Source organism: Onychostoma macrolepis, chromosome 24, assembly GCF_012432095.1.
Source record: "Onychostoma macrolepis isolate SWU-2019 chromosome 24, ASM1243209v1, whole genome shotgun sequence".
In the NCBI taxonomy this organism is placed as follows: Eukaryota; Metazoa; Chordata; class Actinopteri; order Cypriniformes; family Cyprinidae; genus Onychostoma; species Onychostoma macrolepis.
In genome coordinates this window covers 20,901,862-20,925,521 of record NC_081178.1, presented here as the reverse complement: position 1 = coordinate 20,925,521, position 23,660 = coordinate 20,901,862, and the positions used below count along the sequence as shown (strand labels likewise).

Sequence of the window (23,660 nt, the reverse complement as noted above, 5' to 3'; positions counted from 1 at the left end):
TTCAGCATAATTTTAAAAAGAGTACTTATTGCAGAAATGATATGCTTCAAAAAATATACTTAAGACAGAACTGAATGTTGTCAGACAATAACTGCCTGTTAAAGGGATAGTTCACCCAAAAATTTAAATTCTGTCATTAATTACTCACCCTCATGTCGTTCAAAACCCGTAAGACCTTCATTCATCTTCTGAACACAAATTAAGATATTTTTGATGCATTCCGAGAGCTCTCTGACCCTCCCACAGACAGCAAGGATCCTTATACGATCAAGGTTCAGAAACGTAGCAAGGAGATTGTTAAATTAATCCATGTGACATCAGTGGTTCAACCGTAATCTTACGAAGCTACGAGAATAATTTTTGTGTGCAAAGAAAACAAAAATAACGACTTTATTCAACAATTTGTCTCCTCTGCGTCACTCGATAGTGCCATTTTAGAGAGTATTACATACGTAAACAACATATGCTGTTCTGAGTCAGCAGCACCGTACGCGAATATGAATATGAGAATATGCTGTTTACATTGTTTACACTTTGATCTGAATGTAAACAATGTATCCACGTACATACGTTACATACGTTGTTTACGTATGTGATACTCTCCAAAATGGCGCTATAGGGTGATGCGGAGGAGACTAATTGTTGAATAAAGTCGCTATTTTTGTTTTCTTTGCGCACAAAAAGTATTCTCGTAGCTTCGTAAAGTCACGGTTGAACCACTGATATCACATGGATTATTTTAACAATCTCCTTGCTACGTTTCTGAGCCTTGATCGTGTAAGGATCCTTGCTGTTTATGGGAGGGTCAGAGAGCTCTCGGAATGCATCAAACATACCTTAATTTGTGTTCCGAAGGTTGAACGAAGGTCTTACGGGTTTGCAACGACATGAGACGAAATGACATTTACAGTGAGGTAAATAAGTATTTGAACACCCTGCTATTTTGCAAGTTCTCCCACTTAGAAATCATCGAGGGGTCTGAAATTGTCATCGTAGGTGCATGTCCACTGTGAGAGACATAATCCAAAAAAAAAAATCCAGAAATCACAATGTATGATTTTTTAACTATTTATTTGTATGATACAGCTGCAAATAAGTATTTGAACACCTGTCTATCAGCTAGAATTCTGACCCTCAAAGACCTGTTAGTCTGCCTTTAAAATGTCCACCTCCACTCCATTTATTATCCTAAATTAGATGCACCTGTTTGAGGTCGTTAGCTGCATAAAGACACCTGTCCACCCCATACAATCAGTAAGAATCCAACTACTAACATGGCTAAGACCAAAGAGCTGTCCAAAGACACTAGAGACAAAATTGTACACCTCCACAAGGCTGGAAAGGGCTACGGGAAATTGCCAAGCAGCTTGGTGAAAAAGGTCCACTGTTGGAGCAATCATTAGAAAATGGAAGAAGCTAAACATGACTGTCAATCTCCTCGGACTGGGGCTCGATGCAAGATCTCACCTCGTGGGTCTCAACGATCCTAAGAAAGGTGAGAAATCAGCCCAGAACTACACGGGAGGAGCTGGTCAATGACCTGAAAAGAGCTGGGACCACCGCTTCCAAGGTTACTGTTGGTAATACACTAAGACGCCATGGTTTGAAATCATGCATGGCACGGAAGGTTCCCCTGCTTAAACCAGCACATGTCCAGGCCCGACTTAAGTTTGCCAATGACCATTTGGATGATCCAGAGGAGTCATGGGAGAAAGTCATGTGGTCAGATGAGACCAAAATAGAACTTTTTGGTCATAATTCCACTAAACGTGTTTGGAGGAAGAAGAATGATGAGTACCATCCCAAGAACACCATCCCTACTGTGAAGCATGGGGGTGGTAGCATCATGCTTTGGGGTGTTTTTCTGCACATGGGACAGGGCGACTGCACTGTATTAAGGAGAGGATGACCGGGGCCATGTATTGCGAGATTTTGGGGAACAACCTCCTTCCCTCAGTTAGAGCATTGAAGATGGGTCGAGGCTGGGTCTTCCAACATGACAATGACCAAGCACACAGCCAGGATAACCAAGGAGTGGCTCTGTAAGAAGCATATCAAGGTTCTGGCGTGGCCTAGCCAGTCTCCAGACCTAAACCCAATAGAGAATCTTTGAGGAGCTCAAACTCCGTGTTTCTCAGCGACAGGCCAGAAACCTGACTGATCTAGAGAAGATCTGTGTGGAGGAGTGGGCCAAAATCCCTCCTGCAGTGTGTGCAAACCTGGTGAAAACTACAGGAAACGTTTGACCTCTGTAATTGCAAACAAAGGCTACTGTACCAAATATTAACATTGATTTTCTCAGGTGTTCAAATACTTATTTGCAGCTGTATCATACAATAAATAGTTAAAAATCATACATTGTGATTTCTGGATTTTTTTTTTAGATTAGACTCTCACAGTGGACATGCACCTACGATGACAATTTCAGACCCCTCCATGATTTTTAAGTGAGAGAACTTGCAAAATAGCAGGGTGTTCAAATACTTATTTACCTCACTGTATGTACTGAGTAATACTAATTAAGTACATGTACTTACTATATGGTTAGGGTTAGGGTTTGTTTTAGGGTTACTTGCATGTAATTATGCATAATTAAATAAGGAATAATTGACGATGGGCCATTGGATTATTAGAAAAATAGGTGGTGATGCGGTCACGACGCGAAGCAGAGTGGCCGTTACACCTCGGGTGTGCTTTATTTTTCTAATAATTCAACGGACCGAAGTCAATTATTCCGCTTATACTACAGTTGCCACACCTCAAGACATCGATCAGATGATATATTTCAAGGCATTCGTCCAGTATTTCTACTTAAATCGCTTTTGTGAGTAGGATTATTTCTTCCGCATCTCAGCCAACGCCTCCGTTGCTAATGCCAAAACATCATTTTAAACCTAGTAACGGAAGCTTGAGCCGTTAATAACAGACTCATGCAGTTAATACAGTTGATAACTAAGTTATGAGAGAGAGAGAGAGAGAGAGAGAGATCGAGAGAGAGCCTGCGTCCCAATGTGCATACTATCCATACTAAATTCTATGTGATATTAGTAATTCTCAATACTATTTAGGGCAGACAGGGTGGATAGTATGCACATTGGGATGCAGGGAGAGAGATATTACCTCTGTGCGTCTCTCAATAGTGTTCGGCAGCAATGTCTCTAGTTATAGTGAAACTTAGTTCCTTTTGTTCACGAACAGCGCCGTTGTTGTTACCTCGCTTGTGAGAAGTCATGTAGTTTTTAAGTTGTTTACTGATAAAATCATCAGAGTAGCGCTAACAACATTAGCGCGATGTATGTTAGTGTGTGTGCAAACTGTTATGTATGTGAAGGAGAGAGAGCGGGAGAGACAGAGTATGTGCTTATAATAAAGCTCAATTTTGTGGCAAAAACATGGACAGCAGTTGGGGGTTCGGGGCCTTAGTCAAGAGCACCTCAGTCATGGTATCGAGGGTGGAGAGCGTACATTCACTCCTCCCACCTACAATACCGGACTTGAGGACGTGAGTGAATCAAGAAAGCAAGTGTTTCATAGAACAAAAGCAGGTGATTGTAGTGGTGAGGTTAAAAAAGAGACCTTGATAACACAGGCAAAAAGAAAATAATTTCAGAGGTGGAGAAAGTTATTATATTTTGATAAAAAAAGAAGAAAAAAACTATTTGGGATAATGTGCACCAAAGATACATTGAGATGAAGGCAGAAAATAATGTGAATTGAGAAAGCAACTTAGGCCAGTTGTTATTTCATACTATCTTTAAAAGAAGGCCATTTTAATGACAAATTAATCATTGATGTTCAGTTTGAGGTGTTGGTGGATTGGCTCACATTAACTGGCTGTCCTCATCATACGCAAGAACCTGCGTGACGTCCCAGTCTCCTGATGTGATGGACTGCAGTGTATCTGTGCTGCTGTTGGGCTTTATGAAGAAAACATATTAAACAGACATCAATCATAATGAATGGAACTCAGTATTGTGAATAATAGAATATTATGCTCATCAATACAATATTTAAACAAATATAAAAGAATGCGTGTCATATTACAAATAGAGAAGGTAGAGCACGTTTGAAGAAATTACTAAAGTAAAGGCTTAAAACTAATTAATTAAATGCTGTTTAACTGTAAAACGTGATTAGCTATCACAAAATAAATTGGCTTGAAAAAATGAAGGACCTTGTTTGAATTAATCATATTTGTTAGTAAAATTAATCTCTTTGCTTTGGAGTACTGAGAGATATGCTACGTCTAAATATTGCCGTTTAATTACCATTATTGACAGAAAATATTTCACTATGAACTAGTGTTGTATGAAAAAGCTACAAAATTCTCAATTCGTATTTCACAAAAAAAAAAAAAAAATCACACCATACTGGTTAAAAGCAGCATGCAGATGAGATAAAAAAAAAAAAAAAAGTTTAATGTGTTTAATTCCTGTTTTCGTTTCCAAGGATATCTCATTAGTTTCTCATTAGTCAGTCATTTATTCACCCATTTCTAGTCTAGTTATAATTCTCATTTAGACCTGTGTTTCAGTTCAGCGTGTGTCCTTTCTTGTCTTTATGTTGGTTGTTTCTCCTGTGCCTAAGTGTTTTGTTATTTGGAATTGTGTAATAAAGATACTGCACTAAACTCTCCGGTCATGAACCATCCATGACAATATGAAAATACATAGTTGCCTTTTATCAAAAAGTTTAAAAACACCCAATTGCTGAAGCTTGTACCTGTGAGATGGACATGGAGATGTGGAAGAACTTCCCTCTTCCTCCCTGTGGGATTGCTCTGGTGAAAAACAGCCTCAGACCGTCTTTAGAGAACAGCGGCTCTTCATTCTGTTTGAGAAATGTAACTCTAAACGATCATTACCGCCACACCAGCACCATCATTACTGTCACCATCGTGACGTTCTCCTCCCATAGTAGTGTTTCATCATTTGGTTTGCTCTGCAGAGTTTTATAATTACTGAATTATAAGACCTGCGGGAGCACTAGAGAATGTGTCCGCACCACAGAGCGGTCGTATTTCTCCAAGCAACACCAAAAATATTAAAACCATAACAACATATATTAGAATGTGAATTATTATGATAATGCAGCGCATATGTAATAGTGAGTCTGAGCCCTCAGGCTTATTTCTGCAGGAGTCGTACGATCCTTTATTCATGTTATTGCAAAACATTTAATACGGCCACTTCCTCCCTCTGGCAAAAAACAGACATGAAAAACTAATCAGGAAAAACAATATCAGCTCAAGCACGGTACTGTGGGGAATGTGATAAGACAAACAACATCAAACGACCTCGACTATTCGAAGCTGTTACCGTTGACAAACACTGACATGGCACATCTCATCATTTTTTTTTGTTTTGTTTGTTTTTTTGTCCTTGTCTGGGCGGAGGAAGTTAATGCTTACCTGTCTGTGCAGCCACCCCTCACTTTCATCCTCATGTTTCTGAAACAGAAAACAGAAAATCATATGGAAAAAATGCAGCGAAACATCACAAGAGTGCAGAATCTAGTTTTTGGCTCATTTAGTCCAATTTACTGGAAACTGTGGGCGGTATCTAGCCTCTGCGCACACCTAGGCAATATATGATTCCACCAAATCAGCTTATCTTCGGAAAATAGCACAGCTTTTCACTAAGATACATTCATATGTGATATGATCTGAAAGCAAGACAATTACACTTACAATTTTTTTATTTTAGAACTTTAGCAATTAGAACTAAAATGTGGTAAATGTATATGAACAAAAAATGTATGACTGCATATCTGGTATACTGACAGAACTTGCTGGTCTTAGTGCTTAAGACATTGTTGATCATTTAGTGTTTCTGTTAAAAAACAAAAAAACAAATTAATAATACTGATAAGATACTACTACTACTAATTCTACTACTAATAAAATACTAAAGTCTGATGAGTGTCCATTTCATTCATTTAACATATTTAATATTGGGGGCATCCAAGTTATTTGACATTTAAAATTTTTAAGAAAGTAACGCAATAGTTACTTTCCCTGGTAATTAGTTACTTTTATGATGATGTAACTCAGTTACTGTTTGTGAGAAGTAACTAGTAACTATAACTAATTATTTTTAAAGGAACGTGCATTTTAGAGGGTTGGGCTGTTTTTAACAAAACAAAACAGTAACACCACAGTCGAGTAAGCAATCAACAATACTGTAACCTGGCAACCTCCATCGATTAAAACACTGTTCGTGTGAATGCATGTCGTTGGTTTTAAAAAAGGAAAATTATAAACCTATGCTGGGAAACCGTCGCTTCATTGTACCGCACATTTTCACCTGTCTTGTGAAGTGTGAAATGCCCTTTACAGTGTACTTTGGAATATACTTCTGAAATCCAGGCATACCTTGGTGCAGACACCCGTTGTGGCCACACAGAGGGTCAGGATGGAGATATTCTGGGCTCGGTTCAACCAGTTCACAGCCAGTTTCGTGCTTGTGGCCCACTTCACCATCGTCACATAGTACTCGCTGTAATATAGATAAGAAATTAGCAGAAATGTCTTCTGGCAGAATCACTATATCCAGTCACTAGGTATGGACTGAATCTTTAAAATGTCTTCAAAGACTTTAAATGCCCATCCGACAAATTAGGTATATTTTTATTACATTTTCTGGCAGATTAAATAATAAGTTCAAGTAGGGATGCATAATATATCAGTACCATACAGGTTACATGCTGATATTTTTTGTCATATCGGGTGATATTGGATACTCAGCTGTACACTCTAGTCTACTTCAATTTCGAAATTCAAATTACCTTTGTTGTACCTTGCAACTTATGTTTTAAAATCACAACTTAATAATATGTATCAATTATTATAAATAAATGATTTTTTATTAAAATAATAATAATAATAATAAATTGTTTATTATATACTTAATTTTCAGCAAATCTCTAAAAGAATATCTAGAAAATTACTAAAATTAATTTATCATCCATTTATCGGTTCTCAGCCACAACAAAAAAATCACTGCCCCTAAGAGGATATGGTGATTAAATTTTTTTTTTTTTTTTTTTTTTTAATTGCTTGCAAGTTTTTTTTTTTTTTTTTGTGTTCTCTTGCAAAATGATTGCATTGCCCTGTGAAAGCACTGAAATACTTTTTCTCTTCCCATCTCATTATTTTCATCACAAAAAATTTGCCACTGAATGCAAAGTTTCTTGGACGCAAAGCACTGAAATATAATTTTTCCACACATCTCAGTTTTTTCAGTTATTTACCACATATAACCAGATGTAAACTGATTTCCACATAATAAACCTATTAATTTAAGGTGTAAATGAGAGTACAGATTAGTGTTAATTTTGGCCCTGTCCCAAATCGCACCCTAAACCCTCGCAGTCTTTCTCTGAGTCCGCACTTTTGTGTCGTAATGCCGCTTTGACAGTCGGGTAGAAGTTTGCTGCGGAGCTCGCCCCAGTGCGGGTGCGGATCAAGGGCGCATAGCTTGAATGACGACTGGGACATGGACTTAACGGACACACACACGCGGCGGCCATCGTAAGTCTGTAACACCACAAGTGCACATGAGGTGTTCCATTTGGGACAGGGCCGAAGTTGACGAAAACTGACAAAAAAATGTTCATTGACAAGCTTTCTCCCCATGACTTAAAAGAGACAATTACAATATGACAATAAGGTCAATGAACAATAACTGTGAATATATCAACATGCAATATCGTTGGCAATAAAAGACAAGACTAAAATGTATTTAAAAAAATAAAAACTATACCAAAATCTCTTATTTTCGTCAAAAGAAAGGAGAGACTGCTGTACAAGCCTCTACTACACGAGCTCTGATGTGTGCAGTTGCCAGATATGCTCTTTATTACGGAAGGAAACCATATGTATGAGTTGACATTCTATTGATTTGTGTTTATTGGTGAAAGTGCAATCCCTGAATGTAAAAATAAATTCCTCAAATGACAAAAATCATCGCCATTATAATTTTTTATCAGTTTAACCATTATACAGCATAATGTAAATGTGACTAAGTTTTCATTTACTAAAACAAGACAAAAATGCTCAGCCATTTAGGGCCAGATTTATTAACAGCTTGCGCCAGTGCAAACCGTCTTACTGTAGTACTGTCAGGATTTACTAAAAACATGCAGTGAAGAATATGCGCTGAAAAGGTGTGGATATAGTTATTTTTGTGCCTGACCTTATTGATTATGCATTTGTAGGAGTTTCCCTTTCAGACGCAAAATTTATGAGAGGAGAGTATTAAAATGAATCACGCAACGCGATTTACTAACATTTGAACTTGTCAAATTACTGGTATTTGCGTCATTATTTAACACCCAAAAAAGCATGTCTTAAAGCAGGCGCTAATTTGCGCTGCTCTTGGTAGATTGCGCTGGTCATTATGGAAAAGATCTGGCTACATCTGTGCGCACTGTATGTAAATCACCTGCAGAATTTTCTGGAATTTCGCTCCAGCGCTAATTTGCCCTCTTTAGTAAATCTGGCCCTTAGTCAATTAAAACTTGACTGAACAAAAACAGGACAAGGTTGACTAACAAAAAAGTACATTTGACACAGGATTAAGACTAAGACTAATTGAAAAGACTAAGACTAAATTAAAAATGGCTGACAACAAAAATAAATAAATAACACTAGTACAGTCAGCCCACCCTATTCTTTGGTCCTCCGGTCTTCTCATCTCAACAGTGTGCAGAGGGCCATTGAGATTCACCACATAAAGAGAGATGATGGGGTTTTCCTCTCCTGCCTGGTAGAAAAACGTTCAAGCATAACATATTTTCATCTTCAGCACTATATCCTCATGTTTACGGCCGTGCTTAATCTTTACCTTGGGGTAATGGTATTGTCTTGCTGTAGGGTAGACGGAGCCGGTGAACATGGGGATCTCCATTTTGGGCACCAGCGTGTCATTGATGGTCGCATACGCAAGCCTGGCCCCATCCGGAGACCACCAGTGTGCGATGTGGGACTTAAAGATCTCCGCTGTGCGAGAAAGATTCAAGAGTTTCTCTCAGTCATATTTCACAGCGGTTCAATCACTCGAATAATTGCAGGAATAGTAAAAAGTAATCATCCATAACACAGGGTCTCTCAGGTCTCATTCCAGCTACATCCACACACACACACACACACTCAGATTTCCCATCTTCATTCGGATACAGCCGATGCACCTGGCCGCAGTTAAGAGCATTTCTCCGTAACCACCTGTTTCTGTATGAATCCTTGCTTCGCTCACACAGAGGCAGCGGGGAAGGTTCTGGCCCATAAATCACGGGGCGGACTGTAATCTCAGCGGGGCCAACGAGAGTGAGTGCCGGCCCTCTCCATCAAGTGCCCCTTCTCTTCTACAATCTCAGGGGGAAAAAAAGCCATTTCTGGATGCTACCAAAAGCTGCGGAAATAGGGTCTGACCCCTCTTCCTGTGCTCAAATGGACAGGAAGTCGCATGTTCAGCAGAGTTCTGCTCACTTCATCACAGAGAGAGTGAGTGAAAGAATGTGCTCAGAGAGCTTATGTTGACATCCGAGGATTTTGGCAGTTATTAATAGTTGTTAGACAATATTTATATATTTCCATTTTTGTTTTCAACTTTTTTTTTGAGTTAATATGAATATGTTATGGTAATATATACAGTTTGTGGTCAGTAAGATTTTATTTATTTTTTTTATCAAAATGTAAACTTTTATCTACACTGTAAAAAATGTTAAGTTGACTTAACTTAAAAAAAATTGAGGAAACCCATTGCCTTAAAAATTTTAAGTAATTATAATTAAAAAAGTAAGTTAAGTGAATTGTCAAGTTTTTTTTTTTATTATTATTTACTTAATAATTTTAAGGCAACGGGTTTCCTAATTTTTTTTAAGTTAAGTCAATTTATCACTTTTTACAGTGTAGCAAGTTTGCATTAAATTCATAAAGACATTATTATGTTAGACTCTATTTCAAATAAATGCTGTTCTTTTGAACTTTAAATTCAAAGAATCCAGAAAAAATAAAAAGTAACAAAAATAGTTCAACATTGTAATTATGTATATATATATATATATATATATATATATATATATATATATATTTTTTTTTTTTTAATAATAATAATTATATTTTTTTCTTGAGCAGCAAATCAGCATAGAATGATTTCTGAAGGATCATGTGACACTGAAGACTGGGGTAATGATGCTAAAATCTCAGCTTTGCATCATAGGAATAAATAACATTTTAAAATATATTGAAATAGAAAACAGTTATTTAAAATTGTAGTAATAATAATGTCAAAACACAAGACACTTATTTTGAAACTATATTTCACAATATTACTGTTCTTTTTTGATCAAATAAATGCAGCCTTTGTGAGCATAAAACTTCCTTCAAAAATATTATAAAATCTTACAGAGCCTAGTAGTGTTTATTGATTAACACAAATTAATATAAAATAATGTATCTTATATTAATATATACTGCAATTGATCATTTTGAATTTGCAGTTGTGAAAAGCACTGTTTTCTACATGTTTGCCAATCTGAAAGAAAATGAATAATAAAAATGTTAACCTGAAATGAGTGTGTGTTTTGATGCAAATGATTTTGAATCTGAAGTAAACCTCATTTTCACAAATTCATGCACAATTACACCATGTACAAATTAAAAAGGCATTTTCTATTAGTGTTAACATGCAGCACTTTTTCTAATTGACATTAATTTATATAGACTATATATTTAAGTTGTGTATTTTCAAACTACTTTTTTTTTTTTGTAGCAGACATTTGGGAAATATTACATTTGTTTTAATATTGCAAGTTTCATTTTTGAATGTTGGCTTCAAAGCCTTAAAAAGGTTGACTTTTGACACTTTAGTATAGGGACCAATTCTCACTATTAACTAGCTGCTTATTAGCATGCCTGTTATTAACATATTGTCTGTTTATTAGTACTTAAGCACATATTCTGCATATGTGCCATAATCTACATCCCTAATCCTTCCCAATATCTAAATTAACAACTACCTTACTAACTATTAATTAGGAGTTTACTGAGACAAAATCATAGTTAATGGTTTGTTAATGTCGAGAATTGTGACCACTTTTCAGTCAGTAAGAAGGCTTCCATGTTTGCTTAACATCTTGCTGAAAGAGATGCCTGCATTTGGTTAACATCTAGACGTACAGTATACTTCACTGCCAATGGTATCCCACAATCCTATTATGGGTCCATATAGCTTTGAAAACATTTTGATTCACATGTTTGAGTGAGCTAGCCATATTGTCCCTGAGTCAGAATGCAGCATAGATGTATCCTTCACTGCCAATGACATTCCACAGTCCTGTGCATTTCGAGTAACAGGTCCATATGCAATACCTTGGAAAACATTTTGATTCACATTTTTTGGTTGAACTAGCTCCTTAATGCCATTGAGGACAATACTCGCATCAGCAGCTAAGAGTTTCAATAACGTATTTTAATGCCTAGAGAGCATGATGTGGATATTTTAGAGAAAATGCTTGTGACTATCATGGGAGCTTTTCAATGAATCTGATCATTACAGAGATGCTGACCCGTGGATGAACCAAAGCAAGCCTGCCGCAGACATCTCTGAACAAAACAGCAAAAATGGCTCTCATTAGGTGTAAGATGTCAGAAACCCTGCAAACACATCTCTCTCTCATTGCTGTTTTCCGTGTCTCTCTGTGCCCTTTCTTCTGCCAAACACACACTCACACTCTCAGTAGTGAGCCAGGAAGCTTGTTGGGCTGTTGATTGCTCACACAGGGAGGTTTAATGACAGAGCTGAATGACGGATGAAACAGGAGTGTGCGTTTTGAGAGTTGGAGGACAGTAAAGCCGTGTCTAGCACACACACAGTCCTCTCACACTTGTCCTTCTTTAATCAGAGGACACAGCTGTGGAATAGGGGGGAAATGAGCTGATAGTTTAGGCCATAAAACTTTACTGTTTAAACCCAGCATTTCCATTATCCATTTTCCTCCCATTATCCAAAACAACAACAACAACATCAACTACTAAACCCGGTAAACGTTTTAGCATTGCAGTGAATGTGAATGCAGTGACACATTTTGACTTTATTTCTTGCGATTCTTGCTTTTTTTTTTCTTTCTCAGAATTGCAAGAATTCAGTCACAATTAATTTTAAGGTCAAATTCTTGTTATTAACAAACCATTAACTATGACTTTGCCTCAATAAACTCCTAATTTGCTGCTAATTAATAGTTAGTAAGGTAGTTGTTATTGTTTAGGATTAAGGATGTAGAACGTGGTCATGCAGAATATGTGTTTTATAAGAACTAATAAACAGCCAATATGTTAATAAGAGGCATGCTAATAGTGAGAATTGGTCCGTAAACTAAAGTGTTACCTAGAATTCTGATGGTATTTCTTACAATTGCAAATTTATTTCTTGCAATTTTGAATTGCATCCTGCCATTCTGACTATTTTTCTCAAAATTGCTAATTTACATCTCGCAATTCGAACCATCTTCTCAGAATTGTGTGCTTATATCTAAATATTTTGAGTTAACATCTCACTATTCCGATTATTTTTCTCAAAAATGCAAGTTTTCATCTCACAATTTGGACTTTTTAAGAATTGTGAGTTTATAATAGTTCTGACTTTATTTCTCACAATTACGAGTTTATATGCACTTCTGAGTTCTGAAGTCTTCTGTGTTCTTGCACTTCTTAGAACATCTCAAATTTATATATATTTTTTTTAATTGCAAGTTTATGAACTTTCTTAGAACTGCAAGTTTATAAAACACAGTTCTGACAATTGTGAGTTAACTATAATATATCTACTCGTAATCACAAGAAATTATGTCAGAACTGTTATAAAATTGTACAATTATGATCAAAAAAAAGTCAGAATTGGAAAATGTTAACTCAAAATTGCGAGATATGGGAGTAACTTTCCTACCACCCCACAGGAAAGTTTATTATTGGTAACACTTTAGTATAGGGACCAATTGTCACTATTAACTAGTTGCTCATTAGCATGCCTATTAATAACATATTTGCTGTTTACGAGTGCTTAACATATTCTGCATGACCATATTCTACATCCCTAATCCTACCAATACCTAAACTTAACAACTACCTTTCTAACCATTAATAATTAGTAGTTTATTGAGGCAAAGTCGCAGTTAATGGTTTGTTAATAGCGAGAATAGGATCTTAAAATACAATGTGACAAAATTTTCAACACAAAAGTACATTTTTACTCAATATTTGCTTAAATATTCACTTATTCATAATACACCAATTCACTTTTCTTTCCTCTCTGGGCGTGAATATTTCTCAGGAAGATGTATATGGTGTATGTAGACAATAAACAACACATTAGATTGCAAAAGCTGTTGTCTTGCCCTTTTCCCTGGACACACAGTTAAATATACAGACAATCTACAAATAGAGTACATATGTCCTCTTTAGAGTCTGCTGATTTCTGCTTTATATTGATCATACTGCACCAATGAGAGATCAATCAAACAGGCCCATTGTTCACGTTCCACACGTCAGCACACGTCTTTCTATGTCTGTAAGCAGCGCATTTCCAAGATTCTCATTTAAATTCAAAAAAGCCCTAACAAACATGACTTTTGCGTTGTTCATCACCTTCATTGGATTCATCAGGGTAATAACAGGCTTCTAACAAACCATTAGCAACTTAATTAGCTGGAGTTCATTGAGAAGATAATTCAATGAGGGTGAAGGCCTGTGGAGGTCTGATCGGCTCCACTAGTGCATGCGAGCACAATCACTCAACTAAAGCCATTTGTCATTTCAAACGCTACTAGTGCAGCATTTCTGGTTTAAAAAAGAAACAGAGTTCTTTCATAAATAAATATTTAACTTGCATTCTGCAAAATCCAAACTTGTAGGCTGTTAAATAATTTACCAATAATAACCAGATTCCAATTTTAATTTATTTCAAGTTTGAGTAAACTTTATAGTTTTTAATTATATTTAGCTCTAAATATTTTACTTATTTTTATATCAGTTTTAGTTTTAGTTATTTACTACCTTAACTTATTGTATTTCACTTAGTTGACAAGGCAAGCTAAGTTTTTCTTTATTTCAATGAACAAAAAATATATTTTTTTAATATTAATACCAAATTCTTAAAATAAAATTATTTTTGTATAATTACTCAGAAAATTTAGGCATTTGAGGATTAGCTTCTGTTCCTTATATTAATGAATTACCATTTCAGTGAAAACGTGGTGGTCCTCCTTAAGAAGATTTCATAAAGACCATTCTATAATGTATGGTCGTTATCAAAGGAAATAACCGATGTCGATATTATTTTTGTAGAGCTCCAGCTGTGTCACACTTCAGAAACGCTGCCAGTGAAAAAACTCAAAGCGCTCCTGCTGCTGCGGTCAGACAGGAGAAATTACGCTGTGAACCAGACGACTAGTCGACCGTCCTGACCATCCCTATAGTGCCAAACTCATGAGAGCACACTGTTCAATTTTAACTCAAGAACAGCATTAATTAACACTTCTTTTGGGAGGTGTGCAGAATATGAGTATAGTATATCTCCCAGCTGCAAATTGGAGGGTGTTGAAAGAGGGCTAGTCATTTTTGAGGACTGCTAAAACTGATTATTCTCTCCTGTGATACAGAGGCCTCATTAGCAGCTAATCTAAAGGACTGTTTTACACTCTGTATGACACAGAGACGGTACACTTCTCTAACAGGTCTGTTTGCAGCAGTGAAAGGAGTGACTAAATCAAAGTTGCAATGCTACTACCATTGCTACATTTTTATTAATTTTTTTGGCACCATGACAGGAGAACTGTTTTCATATTAGTGCACATTTTCCAGTAACAAGCCACTTTTTTTAGGATTAGTACATAGCATGGCAAATCACTGATTTTAATAAATTTTGCAACTAAATATTTAGTTAAATGCTGCTGTTAATCATTAGGGTAAATTAAAGTGTTTTATAGTTTTATCAATGGTAATATTTAGTATTATATTTAGTGTTTAGTGTATATTTAATGTGATTCATGCTGTAAGAAATAAATATAATCTGATACTTGTACTGTACAATTGTAAAGTTTAGCGTTGATATATATTTACTATTATTATTTTATTTTAATTTTTTAAGAAGACTATGTTCACCAAAGCTGCATTTATTTGATCAATAAATAAATAAAATAAATATAATATACCGGTAATAATAAAAAAAAAAAAAAAAACAGTTTGATCAATACAGTAAAACACTAATAATTTGAACTATTATTACGGTTATTAAAAAATGAATGTTTATTATTTGAATTTATATTTAAATTTGATGGCAAAGCAGCTACTATTCCAGTTTTTAGCATCACATGGTCCTTTCTGAAATCATTTTATATACTGATTTGCTGCTCGAGAAACGTTTTCATTATTAATGTTGAAAACAGCTGTGATGCTTTTTTTTTTTTTCATTTTAAGATTCCTTGATGAACAGAAAGTAAGTTTAAAACTTCTGCAACATTACAAATGTCTTTACTGTCACTTTTGATCAATTCAATGCATCCTTCCTGAATAAAACCACACATTTCTTTCAAACCAACAAACAGTGGTGTATATTTAAAAGGAAAAAAGCCCTTTAAATATATCTCTTTATAACAAATGTAGGTAAGTTCAGTAGCTCGCTTCAGCAGGGGGCAGTAGAGAGCCTTAGTAAGAGATGTAATGACACCTCAGGATATGACTGCACACAAACAGAACACACACTTTAATCAGATTAATGATATCCAGTTATCAGAAAAACAAGAAGCCGTCCGCATATGATCGTGTGTTCTCAAAACCAGCCTCTGAGATTACTGAATAATGGGATGCAAGTCAGATGACAAAAGAGAGATGATATTAAAGTCAATTAATCTTTAATAAAAAATTGCTTCATTTCAACAAGCATCACAGACTGTTCCAACCAAAACTAGCCAACTGCAACGAGTACTGAGAGCGAAAACATTAATGTGGCTGGTGAAGTTTGGCTTTCTTAACATACATGTTCACTGTCACAGAATGAACAGCATTTTCAGTGAATTCTCTATGGGAGCTGAATGGCAGGCTTGTAGGAGGGATTGTGGGATTGACAGTAGTGCAAATCAAGTTGTGAGAGAGTCAAAACATCGGAAACTGCTGAACTTAATGCAAATGAAAGGCAAGAAATGCTGGGCAGCAGCATACCGCTGTAAGGTGTAGGGAGGTCTGTCATAAACGTTTCAAAATCTGTCTGGAGTGCTGGAGGTTCTGCCAGATTTAGCGCTTAAAGGAAAAGTTCACCCAAAAATGAAAATTTGCTAAAAATGTACTCACCCTCAAGCTATGCAAGATGTAGTTTGTTTCTTTATCTGAACAGATTTGGAGAAACTTAGCTTTGCTTACCATTGGATCATTTGCAGTGAATGGGTGCCGTCAGAATGAGAGTCCAAACAGCTGATAAAACATCACAGTAATCCACAACACTCCAGTCCATCAATCAAAGTGTGAAGTGAAAAGTTGTTTGAATGAAACAACTACATTAAGTCATTTTTAACTTTAAACTGTTGTTTGTAGCTACAAGTCTTCTATCCATTACTTTCTCCAGTTGTCTTATCTGCATCAAGAGAGGAATATGCACAGATCAAGCACTGTTTACAAGTGAAAACAGTCCTAAACAAATATGTCGGTGGAGTTTTATGTGAGAGGACATCACTGGATGAAGCGTTATTATGCCTCATGGCCAGGAACAATGGTTTAAAATGAAAATGCCTTGATGGATTTGTTTCTTACAAATACACAGCTTTCACTTCACAAGACATTAATTGATGGACTGGAGTGGTGTGAATTACTTGTGGATTATTGGGATGTTTTTATCAGCTGTTTGGACTATTCTGACGGCACCCATTCACTACAGAGGATCCACTGGTGAGCAAGTGATGTATTACAAAATTTCTCCAAATCTGTTCCAATGACAAAACAAACTCATCTACATCTTGTAAATTTTCTTTTTTTTTGGTGAATCGTTCCATTAAAATTACACCATTATGAAAAAGTAACCCTAAGCCCACCTATACATTTTACATGTTTCTGATCGATATCTGAACAATTCTCCAATAAGATAAATATTAAGGAGCTAAATCTTCTAAACACTCAAGTTCATAAACTGAAAAAATTAGGAGGTTCACTGTATACTTAGTGAGCATATTAGAGACTGCATTTTTCCTTAAATTATAAATACAATTATATAAAAGATTATAAATACAAACAGAAAATTAGATAGTTTTGTCTTAATTGTTTTCATTTAATGTGGTCAACCACCACAGTGTCATACACTAGCTGCAAAAACGTACAATAGAAATACAGGACATTTAAAATACCAAGAACAAGTCATATTATTCAGCATTTGATTTATTAATCTTTTAATTTTAAAATCCGATTAAAAATAAAAACTCCACCAGCCTCATAACTGGATTCTTGAAAAATAGTTCTAGTGGAGTGTCTCAAACAGCAAAATGTTTGATTGCAAATAACTTTAGAACTAAATATTCAAATAGGCTCCAAAATGTTTTTGTTTTAGTATTTTTTATAGTTTAAAATAAAACAAAAATCAGGCTTCTTTACACTTTAATTGCTGCTATGAAGTCCACACTGCTGCAGGTTGGGCAAAAAGGACAGCAGTAATTTGTTAGCAACTTTCTGAATCATAAAATGGCAAACGGGACATCCTACGATCTTGCGAACATGCAGAAGCGAAAGTCGCAAGTCTGCGCCTTACTGCGAGCTTCTTGCAGGGTTCATTTCATGATCTTCATTAGAGCAGACGTGGTCTGCCACAGCAAGAACTACATGCGGTTCACTGATTATCCAGGGGTAATTAAAACTCAGGATTGATTATGCAGACTGATTGAGGTAATTAATATCCTCTCGGCAAAGTGATGAACTACTCTAAGAAAACATATTCACAACAATGCAACAATCTACATTCTTGATCTCCAAATTACAGAGAGGAGAATGTGTAGGGGTGAAGTTGATTAGAACACTTTCCTCATAATAACTTTCAGCTACTTTCAAATCACATTAAGTAAATGAACGTTATGGATCGTTCGACTTTAATGCAACTCTATACAGCTGGAGGAATTAAACTGCTCTTGTAATGATGGATATCAGTTGTTTTAGCCTTTTTTGGTTGGCATGGGTAATCTGAATTAACATACATTAACCTTTCCCTAAGCACATCAGGGGACTCCATATCCAGTAGGGTCCAGCAGGCATAAACTCCATCGTCAATGAATGCATGGCCACCTGTTCTCTTCCAAAGACAGAACAGACTCTGGATTTGTATTCAACAGCCTCAGACTGCACAAAGCTTGACGATTCATTAATCATTCAGAGGATTTGCGGGTGAACTCGACGGCTGTGAGCCATTCACATGAACAATGACTGACCTTAAAACCCATGGACAGGAAGTCAAGGACAGTTCAGAGAGGCTCCATGGGGCACATGTACCAACTCGAACCAACAGGTTGGAACCCAATGTGGGCAGCACGGACTGGAAAAAGAGTTCTGAGATTTGGAGTCCTGGGGCTGTATTACAGAAACTGACTTAGTCTCCTATCCTATCTTTTTAATAACCATGGTATTTTCATTTATTCAAATCTTAAGTCCAGAATCTAGATAGGAAGTTTCTGTATTACAGCCTCTGGAGTGTTGAGTGTCCCCTGATTTGGCAGGACATTGCTCTGTCTCACTCCAAGCTTACTGTGATACTCTATTACAAGAATGAAACACTTGTTCATGGCCAAAAATGCATGTCAGCAAGAACTCGCTATACATTAAGAAGTGTTCATAGATTATTAGCAGCTACAATAAAGAAAGGTGGAATAGTGAATTTTTATCAGAAATAATGTATATAATGCTCATTCCCTGTGGATGATTTGTTAACTTTACTTGAAAAAAGTATGCAAACTTACTGCATCAGAAAAATCCAGTTAAGGCTATTTCGTATATTCAAGTTTTCATAAATTGGCTGAGTAAACCGGAATACCTGAATATATTAAGCAACTTTTAGATTTTTTGAAGTTTTTCAAAGTAACAATTTTGAAATTGTTATATATATATATATATATACACTGTATATATACAGTATATATATATATATATATATATATATATACACATACACACACACACATCATTTTTTAATTACTTTTGATGAGCTTTGATGTGTTCACTAACCAACTAACCTACTAAAGCATGTATAATTACTTTAAAGTTAATATATGTTAAAATACTTTAAATGTACTAAATTGCAACTTCATCTTTACAAATATGTAATTACAAATGTATTAAAATACATCGCATGCAGGTTTCAGAAGAAAATACATTCAAATATTTCAGTTTAGCATAAATGCATATCCATACATTCAGCAGTACACTTTAACCAAATTTCAAAGACAATAAGTAATTATGAAATGACATACAAAGTTGTACTGAAGTCCTACTTAAAGCTGCAGTCCGTAAGTTTTGCCTCTTTGTTGCCATCTCTGTCTGAAAACCTGGAATTGCAGCTCTGTGCGGAATTATCTTCCGTGCGCGGGGTTGTGATCCGTGTTCCGGCATGGCTCCAGCGCGGATATTGATTTCGGATCATTTTTAACCCAAAAAAGTTATGGACTGCAGCTTTAAATAACTAAAAAAGGCACTGTAAGTTCAGCTAATTGCATTTAATATATTAACTGGGTCCCACTTTATAGTAGGTGGCCTTAACTACTATGTACTTACATTTGAACTAATCATTTGGTACAATGCACTTATTGTGTACATACATGTTTTTACATTGTACTTATATTTTTAAAATACCTATATGTAATTACATCTGTAATTAATTTCTGTAATTACATTTATAATTACACTGTTGACCCATCCCTTACACCTTAACCCACCCTTAAACCTACCCAGACCACCAAACCTGTCCCTAACTTCACCTGTATCCCACCTCAATAGCAGCAAAAGTGTTTTGCAGTACAGTATGAACACAATAAGTACATTGTACTTATTTTTTGATGTAAGTACATAGTAGTTAAGGCCACCTAATATAAAGTGGGGTAGTATACAAAACTACCCCAATCAATATGTAAAAAACAAACAAACAAAAAGAATGCAAATATGGTGGATGACTAATAGAATGATAAATCATACATACTGAAAACCGAAGCAAAGAGACTGAGATCAGGAGCATCAGAAATAGGTCAGGATGAGTCTCTGCTCTCTTTAATACATTCATCCCCTTCAATAAATAATAAGTGTCAATTTCGAGACCTTCGGCGCCTCATAAACTCATGGCAAGGGTCAGTCTCCTCAATGCGAGCCCAGATTAAAGTTTAAATGAGAGACTCGCAGCACACTAAGCTAAAATCCACAACCACTGAGTCTTGTCAAAGGCAGTGGTGCATTCTGGGAGATGCAGGGATATTGATTTTTCTTGCTTTGATACTTGCACACAATGCACAGAATCTATCACCATCATATCTGCCTCTTAACAATATATATCACCATCAAAATCTGCCTCTTCTACATCAGACACAACTTGTTTCATGTAGATTACAGTACATTGTACTCTTTAAAGATGCATGTTTGCTTTTGATTTGTTGAATGTTCACCTTAGCTCTCAGGTCTTGATAAAGACAAAGATTTTTCTGGCCAATCCTTGTCCTGACAAAACCTCGTTTAAATTTGCAAGGCATTAAAACAAATGTCCATGTTTTTATACAAATCTTTCATACCTTCATAGAGCCAGTCACTCAGGCCGTTGAATATCACACCCTCCTTCCCAGTGGAAACAAGACGGATGGATCTGTTCTCCACAGTGGCTCGATAGTAGATGTTATTCTCAAATATAAAAATCTAGAGAAATGGATAGAAACACAAACACGCTGCAATCAAAATCTGATGGATAGGCCAGGAGGGGTTTACTGGGGATGACATTTCCAGTGTGCATGGAGAACTTTAAAGGAGTCATATCATACAGTTTTTATTATCACAATTTGTCACCCTGAGGTCCATTTATAATATTAGTAAGTTGTTTTTGTTTTCACCCTCTCTCCGACCCTTAGAAACATTCAGGGATTTTGCTGCTGTGGCTTTAAGAAATGCCCATTTGCAGGTATAACAGTTCTTTGGTCCAGAGTTTCTATTGTGTCAAATATAGTTGTTAAAGCAATAGTTCACCCAAAATTGAAAATTTGTTTCAGAGATATAGATGAGTATTTTTTTCTTCATCTGAACAGATTTGGAGAAATTTAGCATTGCTTGCTCACCAATAGATCCTCTGCAGTGAATGGGTGCCGTCAGAATGAGAGTCCAAACAGCTGATCACAAACAATCACAACAATTAATCCAAACAACTTCAGTGTCTTGTGAAGCAAAAAGCTGCATGTTTATAAGAAACAAGTCCACCATTAACATTAAACTGATGCTTCTGGCCAAAATACAAGTCCATAATATATAATAACACTTCATATATCGAAAACGTCAACCCCCGGTTGTCCTCTCACATCAAAATCCACTGATATATTGGTTTAGAAATGATTTGGACTGTTTTCGCTTATAAACAGTATTTGATCTGTGCATATCTCTCTCCTGATTCAGACGAGACAACTTTTTCACCTGAGAAAGCATTATTATGGCTATAGAGTTTGTCTGAAATTTAAAAACACCTTTATGATGAGTTTGTTTATTACGAACATGTAATTTTTGAAGACATTCACAGATGAACTGGAGTCGTGTAGATTACTTGTGTTTTATTGTGATGTTTTTGTCAGCTGTTTAGTCTCTCATTCTGACGGCACCCATTCACTGCAGATGATCCATTGGTGAGCAAGTGATGTAGTACTACATTTTTCCAAATCTGTTACGATAAAGAAACAAGCTCTATATCTTGGATAGCCTGTAAATTTTCAGCCAATTTTTTTACATTTTGGGTGATTCAGTTGAGGTCAGACACAAATAATCAGACATCTTGTTTAAAATGAACTTTGAACCCTTTGGTTAATTAACATCAAGATTCTTCACAAGGATCTAAAGGCAGCAGCTGCTACACAAAAACAGCACAAGGTTTGGTTAACCTTTACACATTTAAACGTGAGTTCTTTAGCTTTTTAGGATTAATCATATGTATCTTGCTTTCACCTTGAATTGGCAAGTCAAGTTTCTGATTTATGTCTGTCAGAAAGTTTTTTGAGTCATTTTTGCATTTTAGTTTTAATGAATGGTGTTTATTTAATTTATTTATTTGTTTAGGACTGGGTAGGTTGTCAGTTCTGAAAGGTATTGTATGTGTTCTTAGTACGTCAAGGACAGTTTGGCTGAGAGAGCTCATACAGATTCAAAGACGTCGTTTCATTTACAGTAACTCTGGCCTTTACACCGTTTTTTTTTTTTTTTTTTGCTGAAGTGAGTGTCAGTATCCAAGCCAAGATCACTTCTAAACATTCACCTGGTGGCTTTATTTATAAAACGATTTCTGTAGCACCATAAAATAACCTCTGCACTCAGAAATGAAAAAGAACACTTTCAAATATGTGTAAGATATTTAATTCACCAAATTAAAATTGCTGAAAAATCTGAATAAATAGATAATGATCTGGATGAAAGCTCATTTTACTATAGTTTTTACTTCGATTGATTGATAGATGTATATCTCTTTAAATTTCGAACAGGATCGGTTTTCCCTAAAGGGGTCAGGTAAATTTGGCTTTCAGACATACTAACCTTGCCTGAATCAAACATGTAGGTGTTTTGCTTGCACAACCTCTGTAAAAATTAAAGCGTGAATTGCCCAATGTTTTTCAACTAACCCAGCAGCCCTCTGAGAAATCTATTTTCTCAGATAGGAATGTCTGTGATTGCAGTATTGTATTTTCCCCCCCATTGCTTCTCATTTACTTTGACCTTCATTGAATACTGTAATTAAAGCTCATTTTTTGTTGCACTTCCTGGTGTAACTTCATTACATATTTAGAGTTATTTGCCAACATTGCAGGTAAAATAACAGTTGGTGGTTCCAGTACTGCTGTCAATTAATTAATTTATTCCCTTAATGACATAAATATGTTGGACAATAATGTTTCTGAAAGAAGTCTCTTATTTATTTGACTAAAAACACAGTAAAAACAGTAATATTGTGAAACATTACTACAATTTAAAATAACTTTTTAAAATAGTTTTTTTTTTTTTGGAATATATTAAAATGTAATTTAGCCAACACTTTAGTATAGGGATCAATTTTTTCTATTAACTAGTTGCTTATTATTAACATGCATATTACTAGTATATTGGCTAGTAATAACTCTGCAATTCTTCATACATTATTGTGCACGCTCATTTTTTAGATCAATTAATCCTACCCCATACCTAAAATCAACAATTACCTTATTAACTATTAATACACAGCAAATTATGAGTTTATTGAGGCAAAAGACATAGTTAATAGTTAATTAATAGTGAGAATTTGCCCCCAAACTAAAGTGTGACCATGATTTATTCCTGTAATAGCAAAGGTGATTTTTTAGCAGCAATTATTCAGGGTCACATGATCCTTCAGAAATCATTTCAATATAAACTGATCAAAAGTGACCGTAAATACATTTCTAAT

At 35.6% G+C, this 23,660-nt stretch overlaps 1 protein-coding gene across 3 annotated transcripts in view; it reads right to left on the bottom strand.

The window, feature by feature from the left end:
• dpp6a (dipeptidyl-peptidase 6a) overlaps positions 1-23,660 on the bottom strand; it is a 316,212-nt gene that overhangs the window by 22,815 nt on the left and 269,737 nt on the right. For all 3 annotated transcript variants that reach the window (XM_058765855.1, XM_058765854.1, XM_058765856.1), the window contains 7 exons: positions 20,791-20,911; positions 8,847-9,001; positions 8,668-8,765; positions 6,374-6,497; positions 5,411-5,449; positions 4,723-4,830; positions 3,826-3,917 (listed from right to left, as the gene is read on the bottom strand). In XM_058765855.1, coding sequence (XP_058621838.1) covers positions 3,826-3,917; positions 4,723-4,830; positions 5,411-5,449; positions 6,374-6,497; positions 8,668-8,765; positions 8,847-9,001; positions 20,791-20,911 — 737 coding nt within the window. The remainder of the gene's footprint in view (positions 1-3,825; positions 3,918-4,722; positions 4,831-5,410; positions 5,450-6,373; positions 6,498-8,667; positions 8,766-8,846; positions 9,002-20,790; positions 20,912-23,660) is intronic.